The sequence below is a fragment of the Taudactylus pleione genome, unplaced genomic scaffold (genome assembly GCF_031769625.1).
Source record: "Taudactylus pleione unplaced genomic scaffold, aTauple2 ptg000096l, whole genome shotgun sequence".
Lineage (NCBI taxonomy): Eukaryota > Metazoa > Chordata > Amphibia > Anura > Myobatrachidae > Taudactylus > Taudactylus pleione.
This window is the reverse complement of record NW_028284498.1, coordinates 237,024-264,904: the sequence shown is the minus strand read 5'-3', so window position 1 is coordinate 264,904 and position 27,881 is coordinate 237,024. Positions and strand designations below refer to the sequence as shown.

The window sequence follows — 27,881 nt, the reverse complement described above, 5'->3', positions numbered from 1 at the left end:
TTAGGCACCTACCCAGTGATCATTGCAACCAACCATTAACACCACACAATACAGCCATCTAGATTCACCAATCACAACACTTACATATGCAACCCCGCACAATCACCACATTTACAGCAAGGTGAGATGTGTGTGTTCCCAAATGCAAGAAAACATAAAAGGTGACTGCAGTAACCCCATGCCTCATTTTGCACTTCTTTAATGTAATAAGGACTGTGTATAAGATAGTATGCTTAGGTTGTCAAACTAAGGCCACCCGCCACTAATGCTGGGTACACATGGAATGATCGTCAGCGATATTGCAGAACGATCTCCCTTTAAAACTCCTGATGTGCTGGATGAACTATATTGTTCATCCACACCAACGATCGCGGTTCCCTATGGAGAGAATGATATCGTCCATGTTGGGTTGCATGCATGGACGATGGTCGATATCATTATCGTCCAGCGGGAGAGAGCATCGTTGGTCGTTCATTGCATACACACGGAATGATATGAACGATGTCGTCAATATAGTTTAAATATATTGTTTCGTGTGTACGCACCTTTAGAAGTGCCTCTGATGAACAAGAGCACCAAGTGTGGCATTTAAATAACAAATTCCACATGCGTGCACTTAAAGTACATTTTGTTCAAAACAAAACTTGTAAGACAATCTATTTATGTAATCAAAAGCATAAAAATAATGAAAAAAATTCTAAACTATAAAAATTTGAATCCGTAGAGAATTAAACTGGGAAATTTGCCATTGGTCTAGTTCCCCTGCAAACACCAGTAGCTACTGCCTTAAAACTAAAGAACACAATGGTTCAAAGAATAAAACCAAAAATCCAAATTTCTTTATTTTGAAATTTTATAGCTACGCTACATACCAAAAAAAGAGGAAAAAAAAAAAAAAAGTTACTCTGCATTCCAGATTACAAAATTTAGAAGAATCAGTTTTTAAAGATCACGATTCTGCTTCAGTGTCATTTAATTGAAGGTCATCCATCGCACACACATAATACCTAATACAGCCAATAACAGGACAAAATAATAACATATGCTTTTGCTGTAAGTAAATTAATGCAATATGTAACAATCATGTACACCTGCCTTCAAACTTGTACTCAGTGGTTTTTATTTCAATTTTTGAATGTTTTCATTAAAACGCAAGTTCTCCTGGGTATTTCAACACTGGCAAAAGTGTACATAAAACTAGTCACAAAGAATTGAGCATTTGGGCAGTATACAATGTAAATGAACATCAACTACTAAAACTACGTACACATTATCTTAATTTACTTCATAAAAGGGAATCAAACAAGTGTCAGAACAGGTTTCACCCATCTATACAGTGAAAAGTCATCTCAAGTGGGTTCTAATTGAGAAATGCACATAGGAGGGTTCAATTACTCCCTTCAATCCTTTAGTCTAGCAGAAGGGTCGAGTCACATATTTACAAAAACAAAGCTTTAGGCCACCTTATTGTGCCGTATTATTTTACAGGCGCTTTGGTTACATAAAACAGTGAACACCACCTTTCACTCCCACTAATCTCTCTCAGGGTACATAACCTTCATTCAGCATTTCTATACATAAACAGATGTCTTAACCACGGCTCTCGGCAGAACTGGATCGAGACTGGCGTTTGGGAGAGCTTTGGGAGGGTTCTCCACTGGCAGATTTCGGAGCGTATTTCTTTTCAGGTGTACGGCTAGGGGAGCGGGACCTGCTTGCAGATCTGGAAGATCCGCGAGATTTAGACTTGCTGCGGGATCTTGAGTAGCTTCTTGATCTGGACCTGCTTCTGGGTAAAAAACACATTTTTCAGTGATTGTGTAAATACTCAGGATGTTGCATTTTATACGGACTACAAAATAATAAGTTAACAAGTACAGATAAACCCCAAGTACAGTATAACTGAATGCATGCATGGAGAAGCAATAGTACAATTCATAGAGCCACAATGGCCTTGTAGTGTGAAACAGAAATTGGTATAAACTAGTCAGGTCTATGGGACTCGCAAGACATGGGGGAGGATGAAGCAATTATTACCATACTATAATGCAGAAGCTTCTGTAGCAATAGATATCTGCTCACTCACAAGCACAATGACTGGATTCAATTCCCAGAGTACTGAATTTATCAACCAGTAAAGCTGGAAGGGAAGGGTGGTGGGGAATAAAAACACAACACAATGACAGTCTGCATCCCCCAGCTGAGCGGGCTTCAGTGTTGTAAGAAACTCCTCTGCATTCACACAGATGACCGTGTAATATCTACAGTTCAGAAGGGGATGGTGTAGAGCAGGAGTGAGCTACATTAGTAGCTGCAAACATTCCTTACAGCTATCAACAGCACTACAGAGGTAGGAGTACTCTTTACTGGCCTTTTAAAGTGCCAGAACAGAGTAGATTAAAGGGTCTATTTACTAAGCAGTGTTAGAAGTGAAAAGTGAGAGGCGCTGATTGGCTGGCACCTTAACTGCCATCTCACAGGCAGTGTTTGAAAAATGACAGTTGATAGCTGATTGGCTGGCACCTTATCACTTTTCACTTCTCCTAACACTGCTTAGTAAATAGACCCCTCGGTGTGATACTGCTGCTGATTTCACAATCTTATTACTCTGTTTCTAACTGTAAAGACTTTACAAACATTGCTGGTGCTATAAATGCGATTTTAAATACTCTGTACTGAACCAAACATTGGACAATAAATATTCTGAAATGTTGCGTCTTCGGATTATTGATCAACACGGCATACTAATGCATACAGATCTACCATGTCACACCATTACTATAGTAAGAATGTTTTGGAGGGGCATGCTCTGATTTTTCCCACACCTACTACATATGCTAAACCCTCTACAAAGTAGAGAACCCAAGCAAAGCCTAGTCATCTAGTGAGTGAACCCTGCCAGAAATAATCAAACAACAGTACAAAAGTTTGAAAACAGGGCTTCGCCTCTATACTACAATTTGTCAACCTAACCTGAACAAACTAGAGTAAAGGTGCATACACACACACAATGATTTTTTGAACGATATCGTTTAACGATAATCATTTGTAAAAAAATCATTCACTTTGAGTCAAACGATGAACGATTTTCGTTCATGCGCGTTCACATTTGTAGTTCAGTCAGACTGGTCAACTCAACGATTTTCAGTAAGGGAATATGCAAAAATCGTTTGTAGTTCTAAAAAATCGTTCATTACATTTAAATGAACACAGTAAATAAACAACTTTAGTAAAAGATTTTAGTTAATTTTTCAAGGGAGAAAATAAAATCGTTCATTAACTAAATCGTTGTGTGTGTGTGTTTGCAGTTTAACAAATAAATATCTGCCACCTCCAGTGAGCCAGTTGCGGTCTGTGTGCACTAGCTACACTGGTAGTGACTTGTCAAAGAGGTATTATCTGCTAACCAGTTTCTCTCAAACTCTGTCCTCAGGACCCCACACAGGTCACATTTTCCAGGTCACCTAGCAGGTGCACAGGTGTATTCTTAGCTCATGTGGATTTTTTAAAATGTCAGTGAGTAAATTATTTCACGTGTGATTCTGTAAGGAGACCTGGAAAACATGCAATGTTTGGGGGCCAGAGGACCAAGTTTGAGAACCTGTGTGCAAATCACACACACGACAGGCAGTCTCAGGTGTCTTCTCCCCCTGGGACTGCCAGTCCGGAACACGAGTAATAGACAGCATGCTTCTAGTGGGAAGCCACCCCCTTACCCGGCTTCTAGGGGCTGCAGCTGATGCAGTCCCTAGAAGCCGGGATTGTGCGTATGCACTGGTCTGCCTATGTTTGTGCACATGTGCTGGTCTGCCGCTATTCGCAATAGACCTGGCAGGCAGCTATAGATGGGCACTGCAATCTGCAGTGCCCAGTGCAGTCTGGGACAGGAAAGCAGCATGGCAGACAGCCTCCCTCAAGAAAGGTAGGAGACCCAGCTTAAAATAATAAAATGTTAAACCAGTTTGGCGCAGCATAACCAATTCTAAGACTGAATCTAAAATCTACTATGCTGTGAATACAAGTGTTATACCACAAATGGATAAGTATTAATAACCACACTGAAAATTTGCCTTGCAGCAATGAAACCTGCGGCTGCAAGTTTTGCAATAGCCGCCCTTTAAGCATTACAATTGCATCACTAGAGCAATAACTGAAAGCTTTCAATTAAGTTCAGATAAAAAAAAAAAATAATCAAATCCGTGCAGTTACGCTTTTCTGCCTGGAGTGTCGCTGTCTGTTGCATCAGCTGAGTGTGCTAGAAGCATTTAACTGCTGAGATACAGAACAGAGTGTGCTATGGTTAGTGTCCATCATAACCTTCGTTAGTAGGGAATGCCATAGACTTTTCCCATAGTAATGGTGCATACCAATCAGATAGTGTCAGATCTGAACGATAACCATTGTAAAAATCGCTCATATCTGTGGGACATGCATCGAACAATGCGCGTTCCCGCATGTCAGATAACGATCTCTGAAATCTGATGTGTTTGCAGTCAGATTTTAACGATTTCATTCATTTTAATATACTGTCAGAAATCATTCATCAAATCTGACAGTGTGTATGCACCATTACAGATGAAGTCCCATGTGTATTGCTGTGGGGGGATAGATACCCAGTTGTAGAAGCATTCCTGAATACGTTCCCTAGCACATGCCTCCAGTGTTATACATATGTAGAAGTAGAATAAAATTAGTGGTTATTTTATGGACAGCACAAATCCATTGCACAAAACACTTTTTTTAATCTATTGCTAATTAAACATGGATGTGATTAATTGATATTAGTCTTCACCATTTGCACTATTTGTAAACAAAACACATAAGAGTAAAAGAACATTTCAACAAAGAGCTGTTTCTCTCACCACCAACTTACGTACCTGTGTTTTTTGCGGTCTTCAATTAGCTTAATTTTACGTCCACTAAGCTCTGTGCCATCCAGTTTGTCCAAAGCACTCTTCATATCGTTATAGGATGCAAATTCCACCACCCTTAAAAATAAAACTACTACTTAATCTACTTGGAGCATTGAACATTTATTTTATACAACAGTAATCCAAAGTTCCTATTCCTTATAATGATAATTACTGGTATCACTGTTTCAGATAGTCATCGTCTGAGACAGAAGTTTTCGGAATATCAGGGGTGGCCAAACTTGGTCCTCAGGGACCGCTAAAAGTTCCAGGTGTCCTAGCTGGTGCACAGGTGCATTCCTTACTAACAGAAATTATTAAAAAAAATCCAGAGTCTGGAAAATAGGAACTGTTAAGGGTCCCCCATATGGCCGAGCCTTCTCCCACAGCCTACACTGCCTTCTCCCATCTCAGCATGGGACAGCAAACATGAGATGTATTTTAATAGTCATCTGCACAAGTGCACCAACTTTTTCCACACACCAAAGTAGTTTACAGTACACAGAATTCATAGTAATAAACTGCCTAGCAAAAAAATAAATTAATGAAAAAAAGCAACAAAAATAAAAATTAAACACTTAAATGGTGGATGCTCAAATACTATGCACACATTTTTCATGTAACAGATATGGCTGGTCTGTACACCCAGTTACTATGCAGCTCTCAAATCTAAGGCACCGTGGTACGATACTTCATAGAGCGCCATTTTGATCAATGTTTTTGACATTAGATCTATTTTAAGACCTGTCAAATCCGTTACCATGCAGACAGATTGGGAAGATTACCAGTTTTCTCTGAAAAAAGAAATACCATTGCGAACACTACACTTTAAAATGTACACTACCTTTACATAAACTGTAATATGTAATCATGTATTTCTTATTTTCTACAGAGGTTACAAAGAAACAAAGTAATAATCAATTTCTAAGGAGTTGATTCAATTGGTGTTGATGTCCTGTATGTGCTGTTGGAACATAAGCAACGGCAAACCAAATAGCAAATATGGTTGCCCCATGGGGCTGCAAACAAAAATAAACTATTTCTGGGCCCAACCTAAGTGTGGAATATGCGTGCACTAGATTGCAGGCATCGCCACCAATTGAATCGCCCCCCAAGAGACTGAGTACTGAGTCCATTGAAAGACATGAAGCAGAAATTATTTGAACCCAGGCTCAATCTGGATTGAAAGATCTACAGAGCAGGGCATAAGACTAATGCTTTCTCACTACATTGGCAATATATATTTTTCTCCTTAGTTTGGTGGCAGGGTATAGTTGCTGTGTACAACATGCACCATATAAATATATTTATACTGCAAATACCCATACAGCCACAATGAAGGGCATTTTACTACTTCTAACAAAGGTTCCGGATTTCTAATGCCGGGTACACACTAGACGATACGGCGTCTGATCCCTCCGATATATCGGGAACAACGTCTAGTGTGTACTCCGTATGTGCACCCCTGCTGCCTGATGTCTGTCGTTCCGTCTTCCGTGCTTGAAGCGACCCAGCTACAGATACCAGCAAGTTCAATGGTGCCGGTGAACGACATATCGGGCGCTCGTCACTGTATTGTGCATGGCCTGCCTGATCTGTCGTTCTATGCGCCATCGCATCGGGGGGAGTCGCCTGTGTACCCACCTTTACAGTTAAGATCAGTACAATTGAAATTAAAATTATAACATACCCTTCATTTCGGTTACTCCTGTGTGCATCCACGTAAGTTACCTCTCCAGCTTTTCGCATGAAATCCTTCAGATCCTGAAACAAATTGCGGTTTGTTAATTTTTCAAAAATTGCTCATTCAGGCTTTTTATAGAAAAAAAATAAAGTATAAAAAAATTGATTCTGAGCTGACAGGAACTTTGTTTTAACTAAAAATCCTAGGATAAATCAGTGTTAGTGTCATGTATGAAAACTGAACTACATAATATATTACGCAGATGCATTAAGTGTTTGCAGTGTAAGCACAGGAGAAGCATGTTAAACACTCGTAAACAGGTTGTACTGTTTTTACATTAGGAACACAAACATATGGGAATGATATGATAAACAAAGTGGATTACTCTATATGTAACAACCTCACTGCTACATATACTTAACTACTTTCTCAGTTTATCATGTCGTATTAGATTTCAAACCCAATTTACTTACCACAACATACAACCAGTGGTCGGAGGTACCTTAAGCAAAGAGTCGCTTGTCCATAACCTAGATGACCTTGTGAGCAACTCAATTACATGAGAAGGGTGGAAGGCGGCAGGAGAACACCAGAATCTCTGTAAGTGAGTGATGTTAACCCTGAAACCACTGGATGCAATCACTGGAAGTGGCTAGAGAACCTGAAGCTGACCTGAGCTAGCCACTCTTGCTCAAATCTGGGCAAACCAAGATCTAGATCGGCAAAGCGGGAGGGTGATAGGAACCAAAAGGAAACTTCAGAACAGGCCCAGCCCTAGAATTTCAGCCATTAGCAAACCAAAAACTCTTGGGCACTCCTCCACACAAGAGAAACGAGGCTTAACCCAAAGAAAGGCTGTTAAAAGAGGTTCAAAATGCACGTGGTTAGATATACGATTGTGAAAAAAAATAAAATAAAGTATTTACTACAAACATAGGATGGGTTAATATCAGTTTAATACTGTTTATAACAAGAAGTATGATGAGCAACTTCATTTTGTTTTCTAATTAAAAATGGGCGGCTAGGGATTTTTTTTACACTTACCGTTAAATCCTTTCCTTGGAGGCCCGTAAATGTCAGTGCAGATGACTTAAGTCTGTTCCTTCAACAGGAGTCAAGACAATTCATAGTATGTAGTACTATGTAATCCTTCCAGCTCTAGAAAGCACTGCTACAGTAAGTAGCCTAACTTTTTGACTAACAAAGCCAAGAATTGGGAGTCAAAAATGTAAAAATAAATAAAAGGCGCTTAAGACTTTACTGTACTGACATTACGGACCTCAAGAAAACTACTTAACTATAATTAAAAAATGTAAATTCCTTGGAACAGCCCCTATGTCAGTGTAGACAACTTGAAATGTCTCAAAGTTTTTACGTATGGATGGACACTGAACAGGTTTATTTAAAAACAAAAAATTCTGACTGAAACAGACGGAAATGCAATGTAAAAGGGGCCACCTCTAAGTTAATTGGATTCTACCAACTTCGGAAAACAAGATTGGTTTTTGAGGAAATAAACAAACCTGCCCCCCAAACAAACAAGCGCAAACATAGCACTACTCGCAAATCTCTGAACAAATAGAGGAAGTTGACTTCCCAAGTTAGAAATTTAAGTTCATAGGATGCAAAAGCAGCAAAGATGTTGCTGTGGGAGAGGCCAAGGTTAAGGGTACATGGTGGAAGGTTCTTTAAACCGTAGGTGGATAAGACAGGCTTCTTTAAACAAGTTGCATATGTTCATTCAGTGATAGTAACGGTTGGTAAAGAAGTCCGACTGCCAAATTTTAAGGGAATATACGTTAAAGTTTCTGTTAAAGCCCTGCTGAGAGGTGTCTGTGGACCCAGAATCTGCATGCAATACACATTGGGTATTGCATACAATCACAAACTACATACTCCAGAGTCCAGTGAATTAGGACAGAGGATGTCCATTGGTTAAGTGAATGGTTATTTATCAGACAGGTTCTCCCTAATGCATTCTTCTGGAGAAGTCTTGAAATGCCGATTGGCTCCTCATGTATTGCTCGCTGGTGGTTGATTCAAGTGACCACCGCTGTGCTGTCCGACTGGACGCACACATGACCGTCTCAAAACACATTTGTTCAATGCTTTTTAACCATAAACACTACACATGAAGGTCATCAATCAAATCTTTCCATAAATTTTCTACTACAGTGGGCAACACCTTTAAAAATGCTCTTGGTATCGAGAGTCTACACAAGATGGTTCGAAATTCAAAGTGTTGCTGTCCCACTGATATACTTCTGATGGGATGGAAATCTGCACAAAGCTCAATACAGATCTACAGAGATCATGAAGATCATCTCTACTGCTACTACTTTTCTGAGAATCATCATTTAGAAGTGAGAGCACTGTACGAAATAGGAGTGGACACAACATAAAAAAGGGGTTGAGACTTGCTGAACAATCTTGAAACCGAAGAAGCCTGGATTCTACAAAATACTGAACTTCTCTGGTTCTATTTCTGCCAGTTTTATACAAGTTACCAATATTATTTCTTGCTGGACCGAGTCAATCTTAGAGTCTAGTTTGTTCCTGAAAAGTAACCAAGTATGGGCTTTTGAAACGATTGGCATCTATAAACCTTCACAGGAGAAGGTCTTCTCATTTTACAGCCAGCATCATTATCAACAATGAGTAGTTGCAGATAACTACCAAATGGGTGTGCAGATAACTACCAAATGGGTGTGGAGAAATTATTTTTTTTGTGTGTTTTTAATAATGTTACCATACATACTTTGGGTATTAAGGCGTTCTGGCAGCTAGGAAAAGCTTGGAAAGAGAAAATTGTGAAAGATAAAGTACCAACCAATCAGCTCTTGTCATTTTTCAAACAGTTTGTACAATGACAGTTAGGAGCAAATTGGTTGGTACTTTCGCTCTCTCCAAGCTTTCATGAATACCCCCCTTAAACACTAATGCTTACTAGTAGTTCGTGATGTGCCCACAGCTGCTGTGGAAGTCTGAGGATCATAGAAAATAAGGAAAAAGCTCTGTAAAAAGTTTTATTAAAGGTCCGAATAAGGCTGACCTCAGTTGTTAAGAATGGTCTATACCTTGAAACAGAGACAAAATCCAATTTAGTCTTGTCCTAGATAGGGGAAGAAGGGGGGATTCTTCAGGTACAGGGAAAGTGCGACTATTAACTTCTAAGGAGGTGCATCTACCAAGGTTTTCATCTTCATTCCTACTCCAAAATGTGGGACATTAAAAAAAAAAAAAAAAAGGCTTGGGATTTCTTCCTATGTACCCCAAAAGATCCAGGGGTACATAGGTGCCCATTTGGACACCACAGAAGAAGTCAGCTTTGATTCAAGAGTTGCCAGCATCTTAGTGTTTATTTTTGTAAAGTGTCCCCCATGGAAGAAAGAGAAAGGTTTATTTTCTGGAGTGGTAGTGAAGAGAAAGGGTGGAAGAGCAGGGCAGTAGAATGGTTGTGAAACCTCTTCCTGCATAAAAGTTCTCTCCATCTAAGGCTATACTGTTCCAAGTGCAGTTTAGCGACAACAGTCCTTAGCTTCAAATGTAAGGCTATGTAGATAAGTCTCCAAGAATAGAGTCCCTGAGGTTTTCTGGCCTTAGGGCCCAAAAGGCCATCCATGACAGCTAATCACGTAGTCCCAATTTACAGAATAAGCAGAGGAATGAGTAATACTTAAGTGAAATGCACCGCACACTGCCAAAATGTAAGATCCAACTAAAACAAAGTGACAAAGCTCTTCCGCCCAAGCAGTAATGGCGAATACACACGGTCAGATTTTTCTTCAGATCTGAACGATACCGATTTAAAAAATCGCTCATACCTGAAGGAAAATCTGACTTATCTGACATGTCTGAACAATGAACGATGCGCGTTCCCGATTGTCAGATAACGATATCTGACATCTGATGTGTTTGCATTAAAATTAATGGAATCGTCCAAATCTGACTGCAGTCAAAAATAGTTCATAGTTCAAATCGTTGATATCGTTCATTTGACCGTGTGTATGCTCCATAAGGACAAAACTGAAGGCTATTTCCTGTAGAGCAAGGGTTTAGAAAGCTAGGCGTCATTTTCAATATGTAATCTACTATTCTATAGATTGTTCTGTAGGAACAGACACCATGGTCATCTGCACTGACAGTAGGGCCTGATGCAAGAAATACTGGTAAAAATGCTTTTCTATTTTACAGAATTCTAAAAAATGAGAAATCCTCAGGACACATTATCTGAAATGTCATTTGTTAAGGATTTTTACATTTGTAAAACTTTGACAGGTTATCAGCATAAAAAGGTATATAAAATTATGTAAAAAAAAATAGAAGCCAGACAAATTTAGGAGACTTGTGATCACTGAGAAATAAACTAAACTCAACAAACAACCCCTACGGTAATGGCCATATGCAATCAGCTTTCACCCTCTAGGATTTATCCACACTTGCTACAAAATACATTAATCAATTGAAAGGCAAATATATATTTTACAAAACTGGCTACCCAGGACGCATTAAATGAGACAAAAGTCCAGTATTTTCTACTTCAAACAAAGTGGAACAATGTTTTTGATGCCATCTTGTTTGACCGGCTGGAAATGTTAAGTTCTTTTTTTACAGGTTCCCCCCCCCCCCAATAAACCTTATGTATCGCTAATGCAGCTATACGCATGGAAAAGACATCATCAAGGTCTAAAATATCTAAAAGTTTAAAGATGCTCTAAGTATCATAATTTTCACAATGCTTAACATTTTCAAGGTAGGGAAAATGTGAAGCAGAACAAAGCCAGTCTACCACAAAACCACATTTTGTGCTATACTTGAACCTACCCGTTTGGTCACAAACATGCTATATTGACTAATATTACAGGTTACTTCCAGACAGTACCGAGTTCAAAGAAGATTCTGTAAATTGTATTAGCCAACATAAGCCGATTTATATTGGTACCATAAAGGCTGCACTGCTCTAAGGAGAAAAAAACAAAACAAAAACACCATGGTAATGTAAACATGTGGACAAAAGCACATATTTACATAGAATGTAAGAAGCAGTTTAACTTCATAGCAAGTTACATTTGTGCTGCGATTAGGCCTGAGCGAGCAGTAAGAATGAATGGAATTACACCAGTGGTTAGACACTAAAATAATGCGTAGCTAAAATTACATTCATTTTGCACTATTAGGGGTATATTTACTAAAGAGCGGGTTTATAGAAGTGGAGTTGTTTGCCCATAGCAACCAATCAGATTCTATCTAGCACTTTCTAGAAGATAATAGCCTGAAATTAATTGGTTGCTATGAGCAACAACACCACTTCTAAAAATCTGCACTTTAATAAATATATCCCTTAGTGTGTTCCCCATAGTGGCATCCATTCATCTGAAACCTTTGCAATATTACTACTCTACTAAAGCGCAAAGCACCACTAAATAGGACCACAGAAGCTGTACATTAAGGTTAGACAGAGGTATACAAAAATATTTCAATAAGTATGAGTAGCAGATACAGCAATTCACTTTGCATACATTAATTTAGGCTTAAAAGAAAAAAAAAAAAAAGGCATTATCCAGGATCTAAAGCACCAACGATGAGGCACTAAATACACTGTTGTACATAATAGCAATTTGGTGGGGTTCCTGTCCCTCGGATCCTAACCATTTACTCTATTTAGCCACAAATAGACATTCTCCTTCTCTACAGCAGGACAGGGTTGAGTTAGTGACTAAATAGACAACTTGGAGCCACTATGTCAGACTTCTCCTGCTATGGAGAGTGTGAAGCATTGCTGAAGGGCATCAAACACTGTCCTGGATGCATGCAAGTCCAGGGCAAATGGTGAAGGCTCCAGGAACAGAGCCCCCCACATGGTAATATTGTGAAAGGAGGGGATTTAATACAGGGTCAAAAGAACTCCTTGATGTTATTCTAAAATAAAGTCACAGATCTGAAGCTCTACCAAATACATAAAAATTTTGGTTTGCTCTGCATTGATTTTGATGCCAGTTAAGATCGTATTGACATGTTGGCACTGACAAATTATTTTCTCTGCACAAAGTTCCAAGTACAGCTTCACCTCCAATCACTACTATGCAATAATAACACATCAAAAATAATATGTTAGGTGTACATATAAGCTTTAAACATCTGCCAAATGCTCACCTGCCAACTGACACGGGAGGAGAGGTTTTCAACAATTATTCTATGCTCGGTACGAACCGGGGGTCCATACCTGATGACAAAAACAAAAAGCAAGCCACATTATTTGCCATACAAATATAAGCTGAAGAAAACTGCACATGAAATAATGAAGGTGCATATACACTTACAGTACAATTACCATGGCTCATGAAGACTACCGGTATGAGGGGGCACATTGAGGTTACCCCCAAGCTCAAGGACATCACTTTGCCCCGCTGGACCATCCACAGGCCTACTACCAAAGTTTAGAAATAAAGCAACTGAAAACCCAGAAGACTGGTCTTGCTTACTACTCGCTGCAGTACTGCCATCCAGGGATGATTGAAAGATGACTGTGCCTTCACTCTTCTGTTGGGACTTCTTAAATACGCACAGTTGAAAACACATTAATGTGGCCTCAATGCACCCATACATACGCTTGTTAAGGTAGCAGTTACCATCTGCGTGCAATTGCACCTTGTGCAATAAATCTGTCAGACAACAGATGGATCCCTTCATACATTCAACTCAGCATAACCTGCAATTCTGCTTACATGCCCATGGTACACTTAGCCTATGTGCAAATGCCCTGTTGCCGCAAAGCTACACCTATTCAGCAGCAAGTGGGGAGGCGACTGAGTGGTCTACGATTCTGTACAGACCAGAGTTGCGTACACTGGGCCATGGGGGCATAAGCGGGGCTAAACATCGTAACAGCCATCTGCAAATGGAGTTGCATGCAATCTACAACAGCTCTTGTGGGAGGAATTAATTTGTGTTTTTGGGTGTCATTTAATGGGCGCCCATGTAATTCAATTGTTTTGGGTGTCCCATTGTCACGCCCAAAAGACAAAACATGTCTAAAGGCCATGGTTAGGGCACAAAAACTACCATTTGGGCATCCAAACCACAGACACTTCTGCTCGCCGCCTTAGGAGGGTGCGAGCAGAAATGTTGGCTCGCGCCTGAACGAAGCAAGAATTGAATTGCTCCCCTATGAGTCTATTACCAGCTCACAGAATAGGGTTCAACCTATTCTATATAGCAGCTGGGTGACTGATCAGGAATGTTGAACAAGCTGATTGGGAGCAAAGAGAAAGTCCTCACAAGTAGTGCAGGTCAGAAAGTTCTTGCTTTATTTATTCTATTATTTAGTACTAGATATGGTTCAGACTATTACAGTCATTAGATACTGTGAGATCAGAAATCTCAGCATTGAATCCTCAGCACACTTGTAAAATTTAGGGATAATGTTAGGGTTAGTTGGAACAGTAACATTCTAACCCAGTGTGCAGTGGTTTTTCCCGCCTGTGAGGTCTCCTAATAAAGAGAAAAATCAAACCAAAAGATTAGCAGCATCACTGATCACTGGAGGCTTTAAGCATAGTACAATCCTCAAGCACGCCCTAATTTCCCATTACGGCATCACACATCTAAGTTGTGCGCCACTAAGTTAAGAAAATCCAGCTCAAGGGAAGTAGTCAATTAAAGTCTGTCAAAAGGAACGGTGGAGAATTTGGTAGTATACATTAACACTGCCTCCGGGACCCTGCACCAGAATGGTTTACGGGAAATACAGGTTGCAAATATAAATGGTGTTCATACAGGTCACAATCTGGAGCTTCTAAATGATTTGTGTGGAAACTGGCTTCAAGAGAAAGGTTATGAAAACCACTGCAAGGGACCCCAGAGCAGTATATTTAACTGACAAGCACAGATATATAGAAATATTACACTGTTGAACAGCTGCATTACCTGGGTCCACCACTATTTGACTGGCGATAGCCAAAGCGCATGGGATAACGGCCACCTCCACCTCCGCCTCCCATCATGCCTCCTCTTCCTCTGCGATTTCTAGCATGCTCTATTGTGACTCTGGATTAATGTGGAAAAAGTCATTATATAGTCAGCAAATTTTGTAAAGAAAGCATTGAAGAGTAGAATTTTTTTTTTTTTTTAATGAACGGGGCAGAGGGTGGCACAGATTTTTTTGCAGTAGTCTGGGGAACACAGGAATATTGAGTATGAGCCATGCCATCTGACATGTTGGGCACTGTAACAGATTAAGGAACCACCAGCACAGAGACCAGGGGCCAAATGTTACGACTTGCTATCTCCAGGAGCTGGCATGATTACAGCAAGAGTCATTCAATTTAAAGCATCAATTAGTTTAAAAAGGCGAAACTGGTCGGTTTTGCTTTTAAACGAATTACCGATTTAAATTGAATGACTATCTCACAGGGTCCAGGAAAACAAGAGATATGGTAAGAACTTACCTTTGTTATCTCTGTTTCTACGAAGTCCATAGGGTCCACAGGGTTGACCTTGGGGTATAGGTTGGGAACCAAATCCGGGCACCACGCAGTTAAAGCTTTTAGCTCCCAGGATGCACTTGGGTCCACTCTCCCTATAACCCCGCCCCCCAGCCAGAGGCACCTCAGATTGTAAGTAGCCAAAGGCCGGAGGAGGAGAGAAAAAGAGAGAGAAAACTGGAACACTCTAGAACCATACTCACAGAAAAGGAGACGGGAAGCCGGTGACCAGTAACACAGCCCATATGAAGCCAGGTGCGTCAGGGCGGGCGCCCTGTGGACCCTATGGACTTCGTAGAAACAGAGATAACAAAGGTAAGTTCTTACCATATCTCTTGTTTTCTACTTCAGGGTCCATAGGGGGTCCACAGGGTTGACCTTGGGGATGTCCCAAAGCAGTTCAACCAAGGGTGGGGACGCTCCTGTGCTGAGAGGAGAATCCGTCGCCAAAAAGGAAGCATCCTGAGAGGCAAAGGAAACCAATGCCTAGAACCTTAAAAAGGTATGGACAGAAGACCACGTGGACACCTAGTAAGGCAAAACAGCCGAGGCGCCACGACGAGCCGCCCACGAGGGTTACACGGCCCGAGAAAAAAAACAAGCCTCAACGACAGAAATGCCCACCCATGGGTAGGCCCCTGAGGAAGACATACGAGGCCATCCAGTCAACATTTCATTATAGGCCGGCCATCGTTTCCTGTTAAAACCAGAAACCGCAGACCACCAATAAGGAGTCCGCTTACCATAAGGAACTTGAACGGATCACATAAAGCCAAAGAGGCCGGACCACAGTCCATGAGGCCACAACAGCCGAGAGGACTGGGAACTGAATGGCCATACCATAAGTTCCAGAATAATATGGAACCTAAAAACCACTTTAAGAAGAAACACAGGGCGAGAGCAACTCACACCCTGACATGATGCCCTCCAGAAGAGGGAGCCACATGAGAACGCTCCCCATTCAGACACTCTCCTGGTTGATTTAAACACCCTGAGAGAGAGAGAGAGAGAGAGCTTAAACAATAGACCATGTAATGGCTATCACAACCAGCGGTTCCATTGACTGTCCCCGGAGGGAACAAAGAACCACTACTAACTCCCCAGGAGTCCCTAGGGAGGACAAGTGGAGACATAATCCAGAAAACACTCCAAAGGATGAACTGGATATCAGAGCGGAGCAATTCCATATCTTGACCATACCGACAGTGTAGAGATCCGCACTGTCAGGAAGGCCAGGCCAAGGGTGAAACCCAAGCCAGCTGGAAGGAATGCCAGAATATCTGGAAATCCTGGACACCGGAGGATCGTATCGACAGGTACGATACCATAAGAATTATGTATGCCACAGTCCGTGGCAGATCCCAGCAAAGTCTGGCCTATCTGCTCTAAACATCTCAATGAAGACAGAGCCAGGGAAGCCCGAGGACCACAGTAGGGGCGCAGTTAAAGACAAGCGATCCAGATCCAGGGAAAAACAAGGACCCTGAGACAACAGGTCCAGATAGTGAAGCAGTAGGAACGGAGCATCGAGGAGGAGACTCCGAAAATCTTAGTACCAGTGATGTCTGGGACGACCTGGAGCCCCCAGAAGGAAAGCCCCTCCGTCTCGAATTAAACTTCCGAAGACCTCGAGGAAGAAGGGAGACCGGAGGACACAGGTACACAAAGTGGAAGGACCACTTCACTGACAAAGAGTCACTGAAGGTAGCTTCAGTACTCCTAGAGCTGGACTGTAACACCGGTAATGTGTGATCGAGTCAGAAGGCCATGGGGATCAATCCCCTCAGGGAGGCCCCCTCTGCTCACCAGGAGTTGAAACCTCTCTTGGAGAAGAGACTAGTCCCCGGGATGCACGCCGTGACGGCTGAGGAAGCCCGCTTCCCAATGGAGAGCTCCGGGAATAAACACCGCAGAGTTGGCCAGGAGAAGACCCTTGGACTATGTCAGAATGGGTGACATTCCTAACATTGCCACCCAACTACCAGTGTTGCCTAGATGGAAGCCACTGTTGTGACACTGTCGGACTGAACCTATTCAGGTTAACCGTGACAAATGGGTTAGGCCAGAGTGAAAGTCCAAGACAGCTTAAAGTATCAACAAGTTAAGTGGCAGGGCAGAAGCGACAGACGTCCAACTGCCCCGAAATGAATGCGGACCAGACACTGTCTTTAGCAAAGAACACCCTGGACGAGATGGCCATAGCCACCCGGACAGAGACCAACTCGCCTCCGTAGAAAGTATCATCGTTCGAACAGCGATCCGATGGAAAAAACTCGATCCATCTGGAGGGGAGTCAATTATGGCAAGGCCTGGAATGGAACTGAGCACATTCCACCCTACCAAAAGGTAGACACTCTGGTAGACCGCGCATCACAAAGAGTAATGACATATGTCGACTGCGTAGATATCCGCACACTCGAAGTTGAAGAGTGGAGATCTTGTCTTACGCCAGAAAAATTCTCAGATTCTGAGAATCCAGCAGTGCTCCCAGATGAAGAAAACCCTGTGAGGGATGCAGGGAGGACTTTTCTGTGACGAGAAGAAGCCCCGGTTATCCTGACCTGGCGGTAAAGTACCTTGGTGATCCTGCTAAAAGTAGGAGACCGTCCAGAGAAAGGAGCATTCGGATACACTGAACAGGTGAACTGTCAGAAAATCCATAAAGCTGGTAAACCCCGGTGGAGTTGAGGACAGCCCCAAAAGGCAGAGCCCGAAACTTACAAGTGTTGCTGTGGCACAGCAAACCTGAACCCATGCTGATGAGAGGGCTCTGTACGTACCCGTAGGTACGTATCCTGAATACTCGGATATACCATAAAATCCCCAGGTTCCAAACATCGGATGATGGAGCATGGACGATTCCACCTGAGTCAAGGCACCGTTGGAATCTGATTCAGGGATTTGAGACAGAGTATAGGCAAAGGAGGACCAGTCGGTCACCGCCCCAAAAAGAAAGTAGAACAACCAGTCCCTCACTGAGATAGTGAGGTTGGCCGAAATAGCTCTGCTTACCACAAAGACTGTATAGCTTTCTGGGATTGTAAGGCCCTGATCAGTTCTGAAGAAGGGCCCGTGTAACAATGCCTGTGAGGAGGCTGCATGAGCAATGAGAGGCCGTTGAGAATCAGTACCTCACTCTGGAAATTCCCCAGATGTAGACCTGTCCCGTCAGGCTGAGGGTATATCCTCAGGTGTAGAAACAGGGTCATCCGGAAGTCCAGGACTGCTCGGTACTGGATATGGTGGCCCCCGTGGAGGCCGACAGCCTAGGAAAAAACAGGCCTTTAGGCTGACCCTGAGGACAAAAAGACTTAACAGAGTTAGTCCGAATGTAGTGGGAGTAGCTAAAGACGGTATCTCCCCATTAGTGATACTGCCAATGATGCAACGATCTTGTCAAGGTCAGGACCAAACAAGAACTTCCCCCTGGAAGGAGTGTGCACCTCTGCTTTCCCATAACGCAGCCATAGGGTACTGCGGCGGATACAGACGCCGCCGAAACCCTGAAAGTTAGAAGACCGGCATCCCATGAGGTAATCCCACATATGACCACTGCATATTTTGTGAGCGGCAAAAAGATATTTGAACCTCAGACGTGTTGGAGGGGAAAAACGTCACAAAAGCATCACCATGCGATGGCCATGGTAGGACGGGCAACAGGCCCTGAAAACTTGAGTACATTGATTTCAGGCAAAGTTACCACCTACGGATCCGTAAAATTCGTCCAGGCCGGGATGGGAGGCGTATTAATGCCTGTAACCCGATGATTAACATACAAATCCATCCCAGAAAGGGATTTCCATTACTTGTGAGGACCCTCAGGGAATGGGAAACAGGAGGCCTTTGTGACTCCTCGTATCTGGGGACAGCCAGACTCCCGCTATGAGATCCACCCGCTGGGCAGAAAACGGGAGATGTATGATACTGGTGCAGGATCGACATTCTCTATATCCAGAATGAGCCTGGCTACCAGCCCCAAAGCAGGGATAATAATACTTGAGATCGGCTCCCCCCCCTGTGAGAGGGAAAGAGCCGAATATACCATCCAGTTCACGGCAGAGCCACTGGTCAGTAACCACAGGGCGTATATCACGCCAATTAGTATTTCGTATAAAACGACATCCACCAGGGTGGCCGTTGTGGTAATCCCTGCAAGGGGAATGACAGACCGATGTGGTATCGGAGGTAATTCATGTACTGTGAAAAACCCCGGCAGGGAGCGATAGTCTGTGACACAGGGGTAAATTGCAAGAAATTGCGAGATACCCCGAGTTCAAATGGGCAGTATGGTGAAGTAACTCCCAGCGAGTGACGACAATGGGGCCCGCCCGGCGATCCTCAAAGGAGAGGATCCTGAGAAACAACGCCCTTTAAGGGGGTCGTGCAAGGGGCCCGGCACCAGATGGTGCCGCATACGTAAACCTTTCTGAGTTAAAATCCTCCGCACTAATTCCTGCAGGCTATGACTTGCAGGATAGCAATAATGGGTGCAGTATCGTGTGCAATCTCCTGGTCAGATATATCTGACTATCTTGACGGAAATATTAAGCAGCGCCATACCGGTCCTGACTGACGCTAAGATTAGCTGCAGGAACCCATTATCAGCGTACGCAACTCACAGTTCCATCTAAAATATGGCAACGTGCAGCACGCAACAGTATGTGACAAACCTCACAGATATTAACAAATATATATATGTGAGGTCTCAGAACCACCCCAGGTACACCTGTATTAGGGCAGATAAAGAAAAGGGATAGATATACACTGACAGGTGAGAGAAAAAGCAGACAGTCAGCACTAGCATAAGTCACATACAATGCAGAAAAATATATATACATACATAAGCATGACATATAATATACTGCACAATGTCGCTACATTCAACTGCCCAGATTCAGTGTCTGGGAAGGCTATAGCGCTGTGTACACTCACCCAAAATGGCCAGGTACGCAGGGGGACTGGGCTCACTGTCATCCTAGGAGTTCTGCAGCACCACAGAGAGAAAATGGCCGCTGGAGACCTCAGAAGAAGCGTGGCCCGCGGAGGAAGCAGCTCAGCGACGCCAGACTGTAGTATTGAAAGGCGCGCTGAGCTGAGGGGAGGAGCCGCTAGACAGGGAAGGCTTCCTCCCCTGGCTAGCAATTAACCCCCCGGGATGCCGGCTCCCGCTGCCGCTATAATCCCTGGTGGGCTGTGGACACGCGGGGTATGCCTCCATGGAGGGGGAGCCCGCCGCCACCGCTAGCGCCTCCGGTCTGTCCCCAGAGACCGGAGGCATAAGGCTGCATTATTCACACGTGGATCACCGCAAGCGGTGACCACGCGACTTACCTGTCCCCGTCGATCCGGCAGCAGCCCAGGGATTCCTCCAGAGACCGGCTAGTACAGACTCTGGGGTCCCGCTGCGATCCCCAGATCTGTACTGGCGTCGCAGCGCCGGCGGGGTGTAGGAGCGGCAGCTCAGACGTCCATTGGACAGTCTGATGCTGCCGCTCTGAAGAGTAGTAAAAAAATAATAAAATAAAACTCTTTTAAGCTTAGGGGCTGCTAAGCAGCCCCCCTGCAGTAACGGTGACCCGACTCCGGCCGGGCACCAACTTAAACTGAGGTGCCTCTGGCTGGGGGGCGGGGTTATAGGGAGAGTGGACCCAAGTGCATCCTGGGAGCTAAAAGCTTTAACTGCGTGGTGCCCGGATTTGGTTCCCAACCTATACCCCAAGGTCAACCCTGTGGACCCCCTATGGACCCTGAAGTAGAAATCGAGGGTTATTACAAGAGGTTTCAGTAATATAAATGGCAATGTTCTGTTAGCAGTAGTGGAACAACTACCCCCGCGTGGACAGGGCCTTCATAGCTAGGGATAAAGCATAACACCAATAAAGGTCACTATATCAGATAGTGGCATGGTGGTTCTCTTAGGCTTCCACTGCCAATTTCAGGTGCTTTTTAGAAGGAAAGACTACTGTGATTTTCTCCTGATGTTTTCATCTAGCACAGCATAATTTTTAAACAAGGTCTCATGTTTAGGGTCAATGAGGTCGATGTATCAAACAGTGGAAAAGTTGGCCATAGCAACCATTCAGCTTTGAGGAAGCATTTACTAAGTACAGTCTATAAAATGATAAGTAGCTTCTGACTGGTTGCTATGGGTAACTTCTCCACTTTTTACTGCTTGATACATCAAGCCCTCTATAACTGCCATGATTATTGACCTCTTAGAGACATTATAGTCCTTTGTGTTCTGATCAGAATGGAATTTTGGGCAGCAATATAAAAGTAGTTAGCTAGTGACATGCCTCCATGGTACGTGCTGCTGGAGGAGAGGTCATCTTGTTACAGTCCAAACCCCTGGATTCAGCAGGATCTACATTCACCATTACTGTGTTTACTAACGTAGCACAATCATTTTATTTTTTATTATATAGGGGGAAGAGAAACACATAGGGAAAGAAGTTGCTCCCAGTAATCATTATGTCCTGGTTATTGCTCCAGTTAGTACAACCAAACAGATTTCTATACATTTGCCCTGCAACTTTTAACATTAGAGGTTTGGTGCAATGTAAAGTCTATGGGTATTGTTTTCTATTGTATTTTTATTCAATAAAAATCAGTATAGAAAAGAAAGTTTTTACACAGCAGGACTTAAAAATGCTATGAGACTTGGAACATGTCAATATATGCTCAAATACTAAGGGGGACTGAAGGTTAGAAATCTTCTGGGTCTAATAACACAGGGAAATAATTAGATGTTAACCAGAGCGGTACAAGCCATGCACACAGTGGTCATATGACCATACCTTTCATTACACAACTCTTTTCCATTCAATTCATATACTGCGTCATCTGCATCTCTGTGATCTTCAAACTCCTGTGGTAAAAGTAAACAGGTGAAAGGTCACAACGCACGGCGTATAAACAGTTCTAGAATTAACAAGCTACAAATACCTGTGTACTGATTAATTAACTTCCATGTGTACTCTGACCAAAATATGCTTAACTAGATAGATCTTAATTTGAAAACAGAGGTGGTCATTAAGGGAAAGATGCCCCTTTGGGGAAAAGAAAAAAAAAAGAAAAAAAAGAAAAGAAAAGATACACGAGTTAAGTACCCAACAACTACGTTAAAACATACATATAATTTTGAGTAGCTTCAAAGAGCATTGGAGATAGTAGGCTGCTACTATCTGAAGTGCCAAAAGTCACGAGATAGTAGTAAGTAAAGGTAGGTGGAGTCACTGTACTGCGACGTGTTGGAAATGCCCAGACCTGCATCAGTTGTAATAGGACATCTCGTGAGTCAGCTTGAACACCAGCTAGGGCTAGGCTGCTCATGGCAAGGCTATGTGAATTATCAGTTCTAACATGGCATGATAGTGGGTGCCCGACATATGGGACATTTCATTTCGGAGGTTGCGCAGACATTCAACACTCCTTGATCTATAGTGTCCCGAGAATACCTCATGGAAGGCATTACCACCTACTGTGGACGGCGCAGTGGCCGACCACGGGTGCCTAATGATCATGACTAGCGGCTCTTGGCCAGAATTGTTCGTGGTAACAGACAAGTGACACTGGCTCAAATGGTATGCAATCGGGAAGCCAACTGCCTAAATACTGGCAGTCGGCTTCCCGACTGTCATATCCCGGCAAGGGTGAAATGGCGGCCGTCTAGATGTAGACGCCTGCATTTCCCCGACGCCGGGAGACCGGCATCCCGATCGTAGTGATGCCGGGCGCCGCCGAGCGGACAACTACGGCGGGGGGGTGGGGATTTTTGGGGGGAGTGTTAGGTTTAAGCACCCCCCCGGGGGACTTAGGTTTAGGTTAAGTTGCTGCACTTCGCCAGGCTAGTGGGGATCCTACATGATACTAGGCATCTATCCCATGACCTTTGGACTTCAAAACCAAAAGTCATGGGATAAATACCTAGTATGTATACACACACTACCACAACCTTAAACTTGGCTGCAAAGCAAATGTAAATACATAGTCAAACATCACAAGCTTTGTCCTGAAGGCAAAATAAATTTGTAATTTTTTTGCAGAGATAGTTTAAATTAATATGTACTATAGGTACAGGATGCCTTTAAACCCTTCAGTGCTAAGGACTCGTTCTCAGCAAGTAAATTTTGTTTTATTAAAAATAAACTACAAAAATCAACTTACAAAAAAAGAACCCCAGATACTTTCTCCTTATGGGAACTGCGGAAGGATAGTGCTTAATTATGCCATTTAACAAAACCCCTCCCAGGCTCTACACATCAATGTAATAAAATATAAAGCAAACAGGCAATAGGTTGTCAGCACTAAAATTGACCAGTTTCTCCCTCCATGCCACCTAGAATTTTGGGGGCACCCTCACCTGAAAAAGGGGATGATCACCAGACAATCAACCCCTACAATGCAGATATCAAACCAAGAATTGGGGAGGATCTGCTCCAATAAACTTGGGGTATACTCAAAAGGAGTTTCACCTCTTTCAATTGTGGCCTTTAGGTGTTCTTTATTATTACCAGTTATTTATATAGCGCGCACATTCTACAGCGCTTTACAGAGACTTTTTGACTAGTGATGTCCCTACAACAATACTAGTATAGGACCATCCTGGCACCTACACACTTGGAGGGATCCTCATATGAAAGTCTTTTCGGCTAACATCTTTCATGCATTCTATTCAAACTAGTAAATAAATGAAAAACAGAAACCCTACAATGCCAATAATTTCTCATATTAGCCAACTCAAAAAAATGATAGATACAGCATTAGAAGTGTCACCCACTTCCCTTACACAGGTGTGAGTGGCACAATTGTTGTAATATCATGAATCCTATGCTGAACCTTTTTTTTTTTTTTTTTTTTTTTTTTTTATAAAATCCCCTTTTTCAGGCTTTGCCAACCCAGGTGACAACTTCAAGAGAATTCTTTCATTTAAATTAAATATTCTGGTCTTGTCCAATTGTAGATATTCATTGCTCTAAATATCAATTATGATAGCACACCAATGAATGCCTCTCTAGGCACTTTGAAAAATAGACCTGTAATTGTTAGCATAGCAAGTAGAACTTCAAATTAGGATTTCTTTATAGTCTGACATGGGTGCAATTTCTATCATGACAGACAATTATATTATTAAAAGCATTAGGAAAAGCACTTTTCCTTTAAGAAGAAAACACATTTACATTGCATAAGACTTACCACAAAACCAAATCCACTTTTTAAATTAATCTCTCGGATACGTCCATATCCTTTGAAAAACTTTTCCACATCTCTCTCACGGGCATGAGGGCTGAGCCTCCCTATGAACACTCTGCATCCACTCATTTTGTCTAGTGGCACAAAAAAAACAAAAATCAATCAAAACAAAAAAAGGGTAATAAATTAAAGAGGTTATCTAACCAACATTTACTGTAAGCAGAAATAAGTTTTTTTTTTTTTTTTTTTACTTTAAATGGAAGTCTTCCACTGGCATACCTACAAAAAATTATATCCAATTAACATCGCAAGGATTTATTTTTCCAGCACCAAGCAAGTCTTTTTCAGTGCCTAATCTAAAAACACTGGAGTGTACTCCCACACGCAACAATATAGCAGTCAAGGAGATAATGAAAACCCGGTAGAAGTCCAGCGCCGATTTGTCTAAATGATAGGGAGGGTGATACAGTGGGGGGGGGGGGGGGGTGTTTGCTGTTTGCTTGGCATTTCTCTTAGTAAAAATAAAACGTAACTGTTAACCTAGGTACACATCATAGGATTTTGCCCAACGCAGACAGATTTAGACTGACCAAACGATCCCATTGTACAGTGCACACACTACCCAATAATAATTTAGTTCTAAACAGTCCCTTCAATTACAAATTGCCTCGTTGAAAGTGCCTCCGTACACTAGTCATATGCCCTGGTACGTACACAGAGGATTTTCTGAATTATCCTAAAAGACAGTAAGGACGTAGCGTGTTCAGCACACACTATATTGGGAGCCGATTTAACGTGATTTGGATCGACTGCCATGCCCTGGTGCAGCGTACACACTAAATTATTGGGCAAACGACCCAATATCTGTCAGGTTGGCCCAAAAATTGGCTAGTGCTTACCTTGCTTTAGTTTCAACTCTAGCTAGTGCTAGCTCATTAGCTTCAGTTAAGAACAAACTAACGGTTGCTATTTAAATTATATATTCATAGCAGTATCTGTCAAGGTCTAATCTGACCTCCTAAAGGACATGCTAAATAAAAGTTTAAAGTATAATTCCACTAATGTTTATGCAGTAGTTCTCTAGAGAAGGTTACGCATATCAAACTAAATTGAAAAATGGAAACACTGCCAGTTGCAATAGAATTCCCACCCATGAATGATCCCTCCCAGTGTATAAGAAGGATGTGGTTAGATGGTAGGAGCAGTCAGTGTAGTCTGTAGTGAGTGATGGAGAGTGCACTGATCAGCATGTATCAGGCACGCTCCTGTCCAGCCAGCAAGTGGTATTGGGCAGTATTAAATAATCTATGTCCAGCCAGCAAGTGGGCAGTATCTGGCATGCTGAATAAAATTATATTTGTGTCCAGCCAGATTACCCCTTCGGCTACTTCATAATGTCACCCAGCTGGCACAATTTTCTGGGGAGAACACTGCTCTATTCTGGCTAAAACTGAGATCTTAGATTAGCAAAAATAAGAATTTAAAAACACGACCAAAAGTAAGTCTTGCCCCATCCAGGAAATAAATAACTAATACAAAAACAAAGGGGGCAATTCAGGTCTAAATACCTGCTTTGGGCGCCCAAACTTATCGAACAACTGAGAGCAGAAATCTGTGCTCCCGTGGTTGTACACGCCCGAATAGAGCAACAATTGAATGGCTCTATCGGGCGCCCGACAGTATCAGCCGTGGGTGAAAATAATTGAAGTTCCACACTTACTGGGATTCAAATCAGTGTAAAAAAAAAGAAAAATTCTAAGCAACATCGAGTAACAAAACACACCAGCCCTTAAGAGAGTAACGACAATTCTAAAATAACTTTAAAAGAATTTGTAGTGCAAAAGAGTTTTAGAGATTCAAAGTAAAGCTGGGCACACCCTATACAATTATCGGACAAGCCGATCATAGTATAACGTGTACCTAGGTGCCCCAGCCTATAAATGGCTTCAAACTTTCCTGCAATGGTCAGATCAGATCAGGTCGTGACTTTATGTCCTACTTAAAAACTGCGATCCACACCCTCCTGACCCATTGAAGAAAGCACATTGTGATCACAGCTGCGTAATCGCAGCGTTCATGGGGAACACGCAGGCATAAACAAAACATTTTGCCTTTTCATTATGTTTGCTCATGTTTGTTCTACCCTGAAGACCAAAGTATATGGTTTCTGTTCTCCTCACACTGGACATTGAGGGTATATTTACAACGCAATGGATTTTGAAAACTCACAATTATTGCAGATTTTGGGTCTATGTATTAATAATCATGGTACTGCCACAATTATTAAGGGTCCAAATCGCAGGGGATATTTTCATTTTTAACAAAAATATCCCGGCTATGTCCTAACAGGAACTCGCAGGGACATAAGTTGCGGGAACTTATATTCACGGAATTTAGGAGGTATTTCACAGAAGCGAGAGACTTCCCCGGGGGAAGCTGACACTGCGTATGCACACAGCGTCAGCTTCCAAACCTGGCCAGGGGGCTGTGGGAGAGAGATCAAAATATCTCTCTTGCTCCTGGTGCCCCCGTAGGCAAACAGAAGATGGTGTAAACTACAGGTGCTACACTACAAAAAGCAAAGGAGTTTAGTACATAGGGGTCAAATCGTAGTCCCCATTGATAATAATGGGGACTGCAATCTGCAGCATTACATAGCACTTTGCCGCAGATTTCTGTGAAATCTCCTGCATTATGCTATTAGTACATAGGATCAATACACAAAGTTATGCAGTTTCTGCATAATTTTATGCAAAAGAACAATTTAATACATAGGCCCCTTTGTCTACCATATTTAAAAGGGCAATAATAGTAAATGCAAAATAATGCTTGTCTTGCAATAAATATTATTGCTCTTTTATATGTGGCACAATCTGCAAAAATCATGAGTTTTCATAAACCAAGGCAAAACATTTTTTTTTTCTTAAAACTCCATAGCCTAGTAAATATACCGCCTAAATACCTCTCCTGGCCTAGTCTAAGCTGCTATGAATACTAGTGGAACTGAGCAGCCCTCAGACATATTGGGCAATGCATGGGGCCCGCACATGGAAACGACCACGTGAGACTGGCATTTTATACAAAAATCGGGAGGAAATCGCAGCTACCGATACGTATAATCGATCTGTCCTTACTGCACGTTTAGCAGCTACTAGATACAGCTGCACCAGGCCAGAGCGTGGGCGGTGGGCACTCTGCAGGGCTGGGCAGGAACCCGCACTAGTAACATGACATTGCTACTACATTATATAACAATACAGCACAATAATATTATCACCACACCGCCTCCCTCGCCCGGATTAGTTCCGCCTGTGCTCCCTCTCTCTCCCTCCCTCCTCTCACTAGGCCCCACCGACCGCGGCCCCTCGCACTCTTTCCCCCAATACTCAGATTAAGCCCCATCGGGTGTGTCTGTTCATCTCACCCTCGTCCATATACCTCTGTCCCGGAGACCACCGTTCAGTCAGGGCGTGCTCAAGCTGCGATAACAATGACCACTCTGAGACCAGCACTCACCAACGCAGCCGCTCTTTCCCAAGAATGAAATGGCGGCGAAGATTCTCCGGATGTGACTCTGAACAAGATGGCGGCCGCAGGGCGGGGCGTGTTGTC

At 42.6% G+C, this 27,881-nt stretch overlaps 1 protein-coding gene across 4 annotated transcripts; it reads right to left on the bottom strand.

Moving 5' to 3' along the window:
- Nucleotides 1-817: 817 nt before the first annotated feature.
- LOC148526431 (serine/arginine-rich splicing factor 5-like) lies at nt 818-27,881 on the bottom strand. Of its 4 annotated transcripts, none has more exons than XM_088470304.1 (8): nt 27,786-27,881; nt 24,273-24,403; nt 21,875-21,945; nt 14,521-14,640; nt 12,748-12,817; nt 6,601-6,674; nt 4,878-4,988; nt 818-1,789 (listed from the first exon to the last, which is right to left on the bottom strand). In XM_088470304.1, the coding sequence occupies exons 2-8, from the start codon at nt 24,396-24,398 to the stop codon at nt 1,591-1,593; spliced, it is 771 nt and encodes a 256-aa protein (XP_088326430.1). In that variant the 5' UTR covers nt 24,399-24,403; nt 27,786-27,881; the 3' UTR covers nt 818-1,590. The 4 variants fall into 4 exon arrangements, with proteins under 4 accessions (XP_088326430.1, XP_088326429.1, XP_088326426.1 ...); XM_088470303.1 differs by having other exon boundaries at nt 27,708-27,847; XM_088470300.1 differs by having other exon boundaries at nt 27,694-27,846.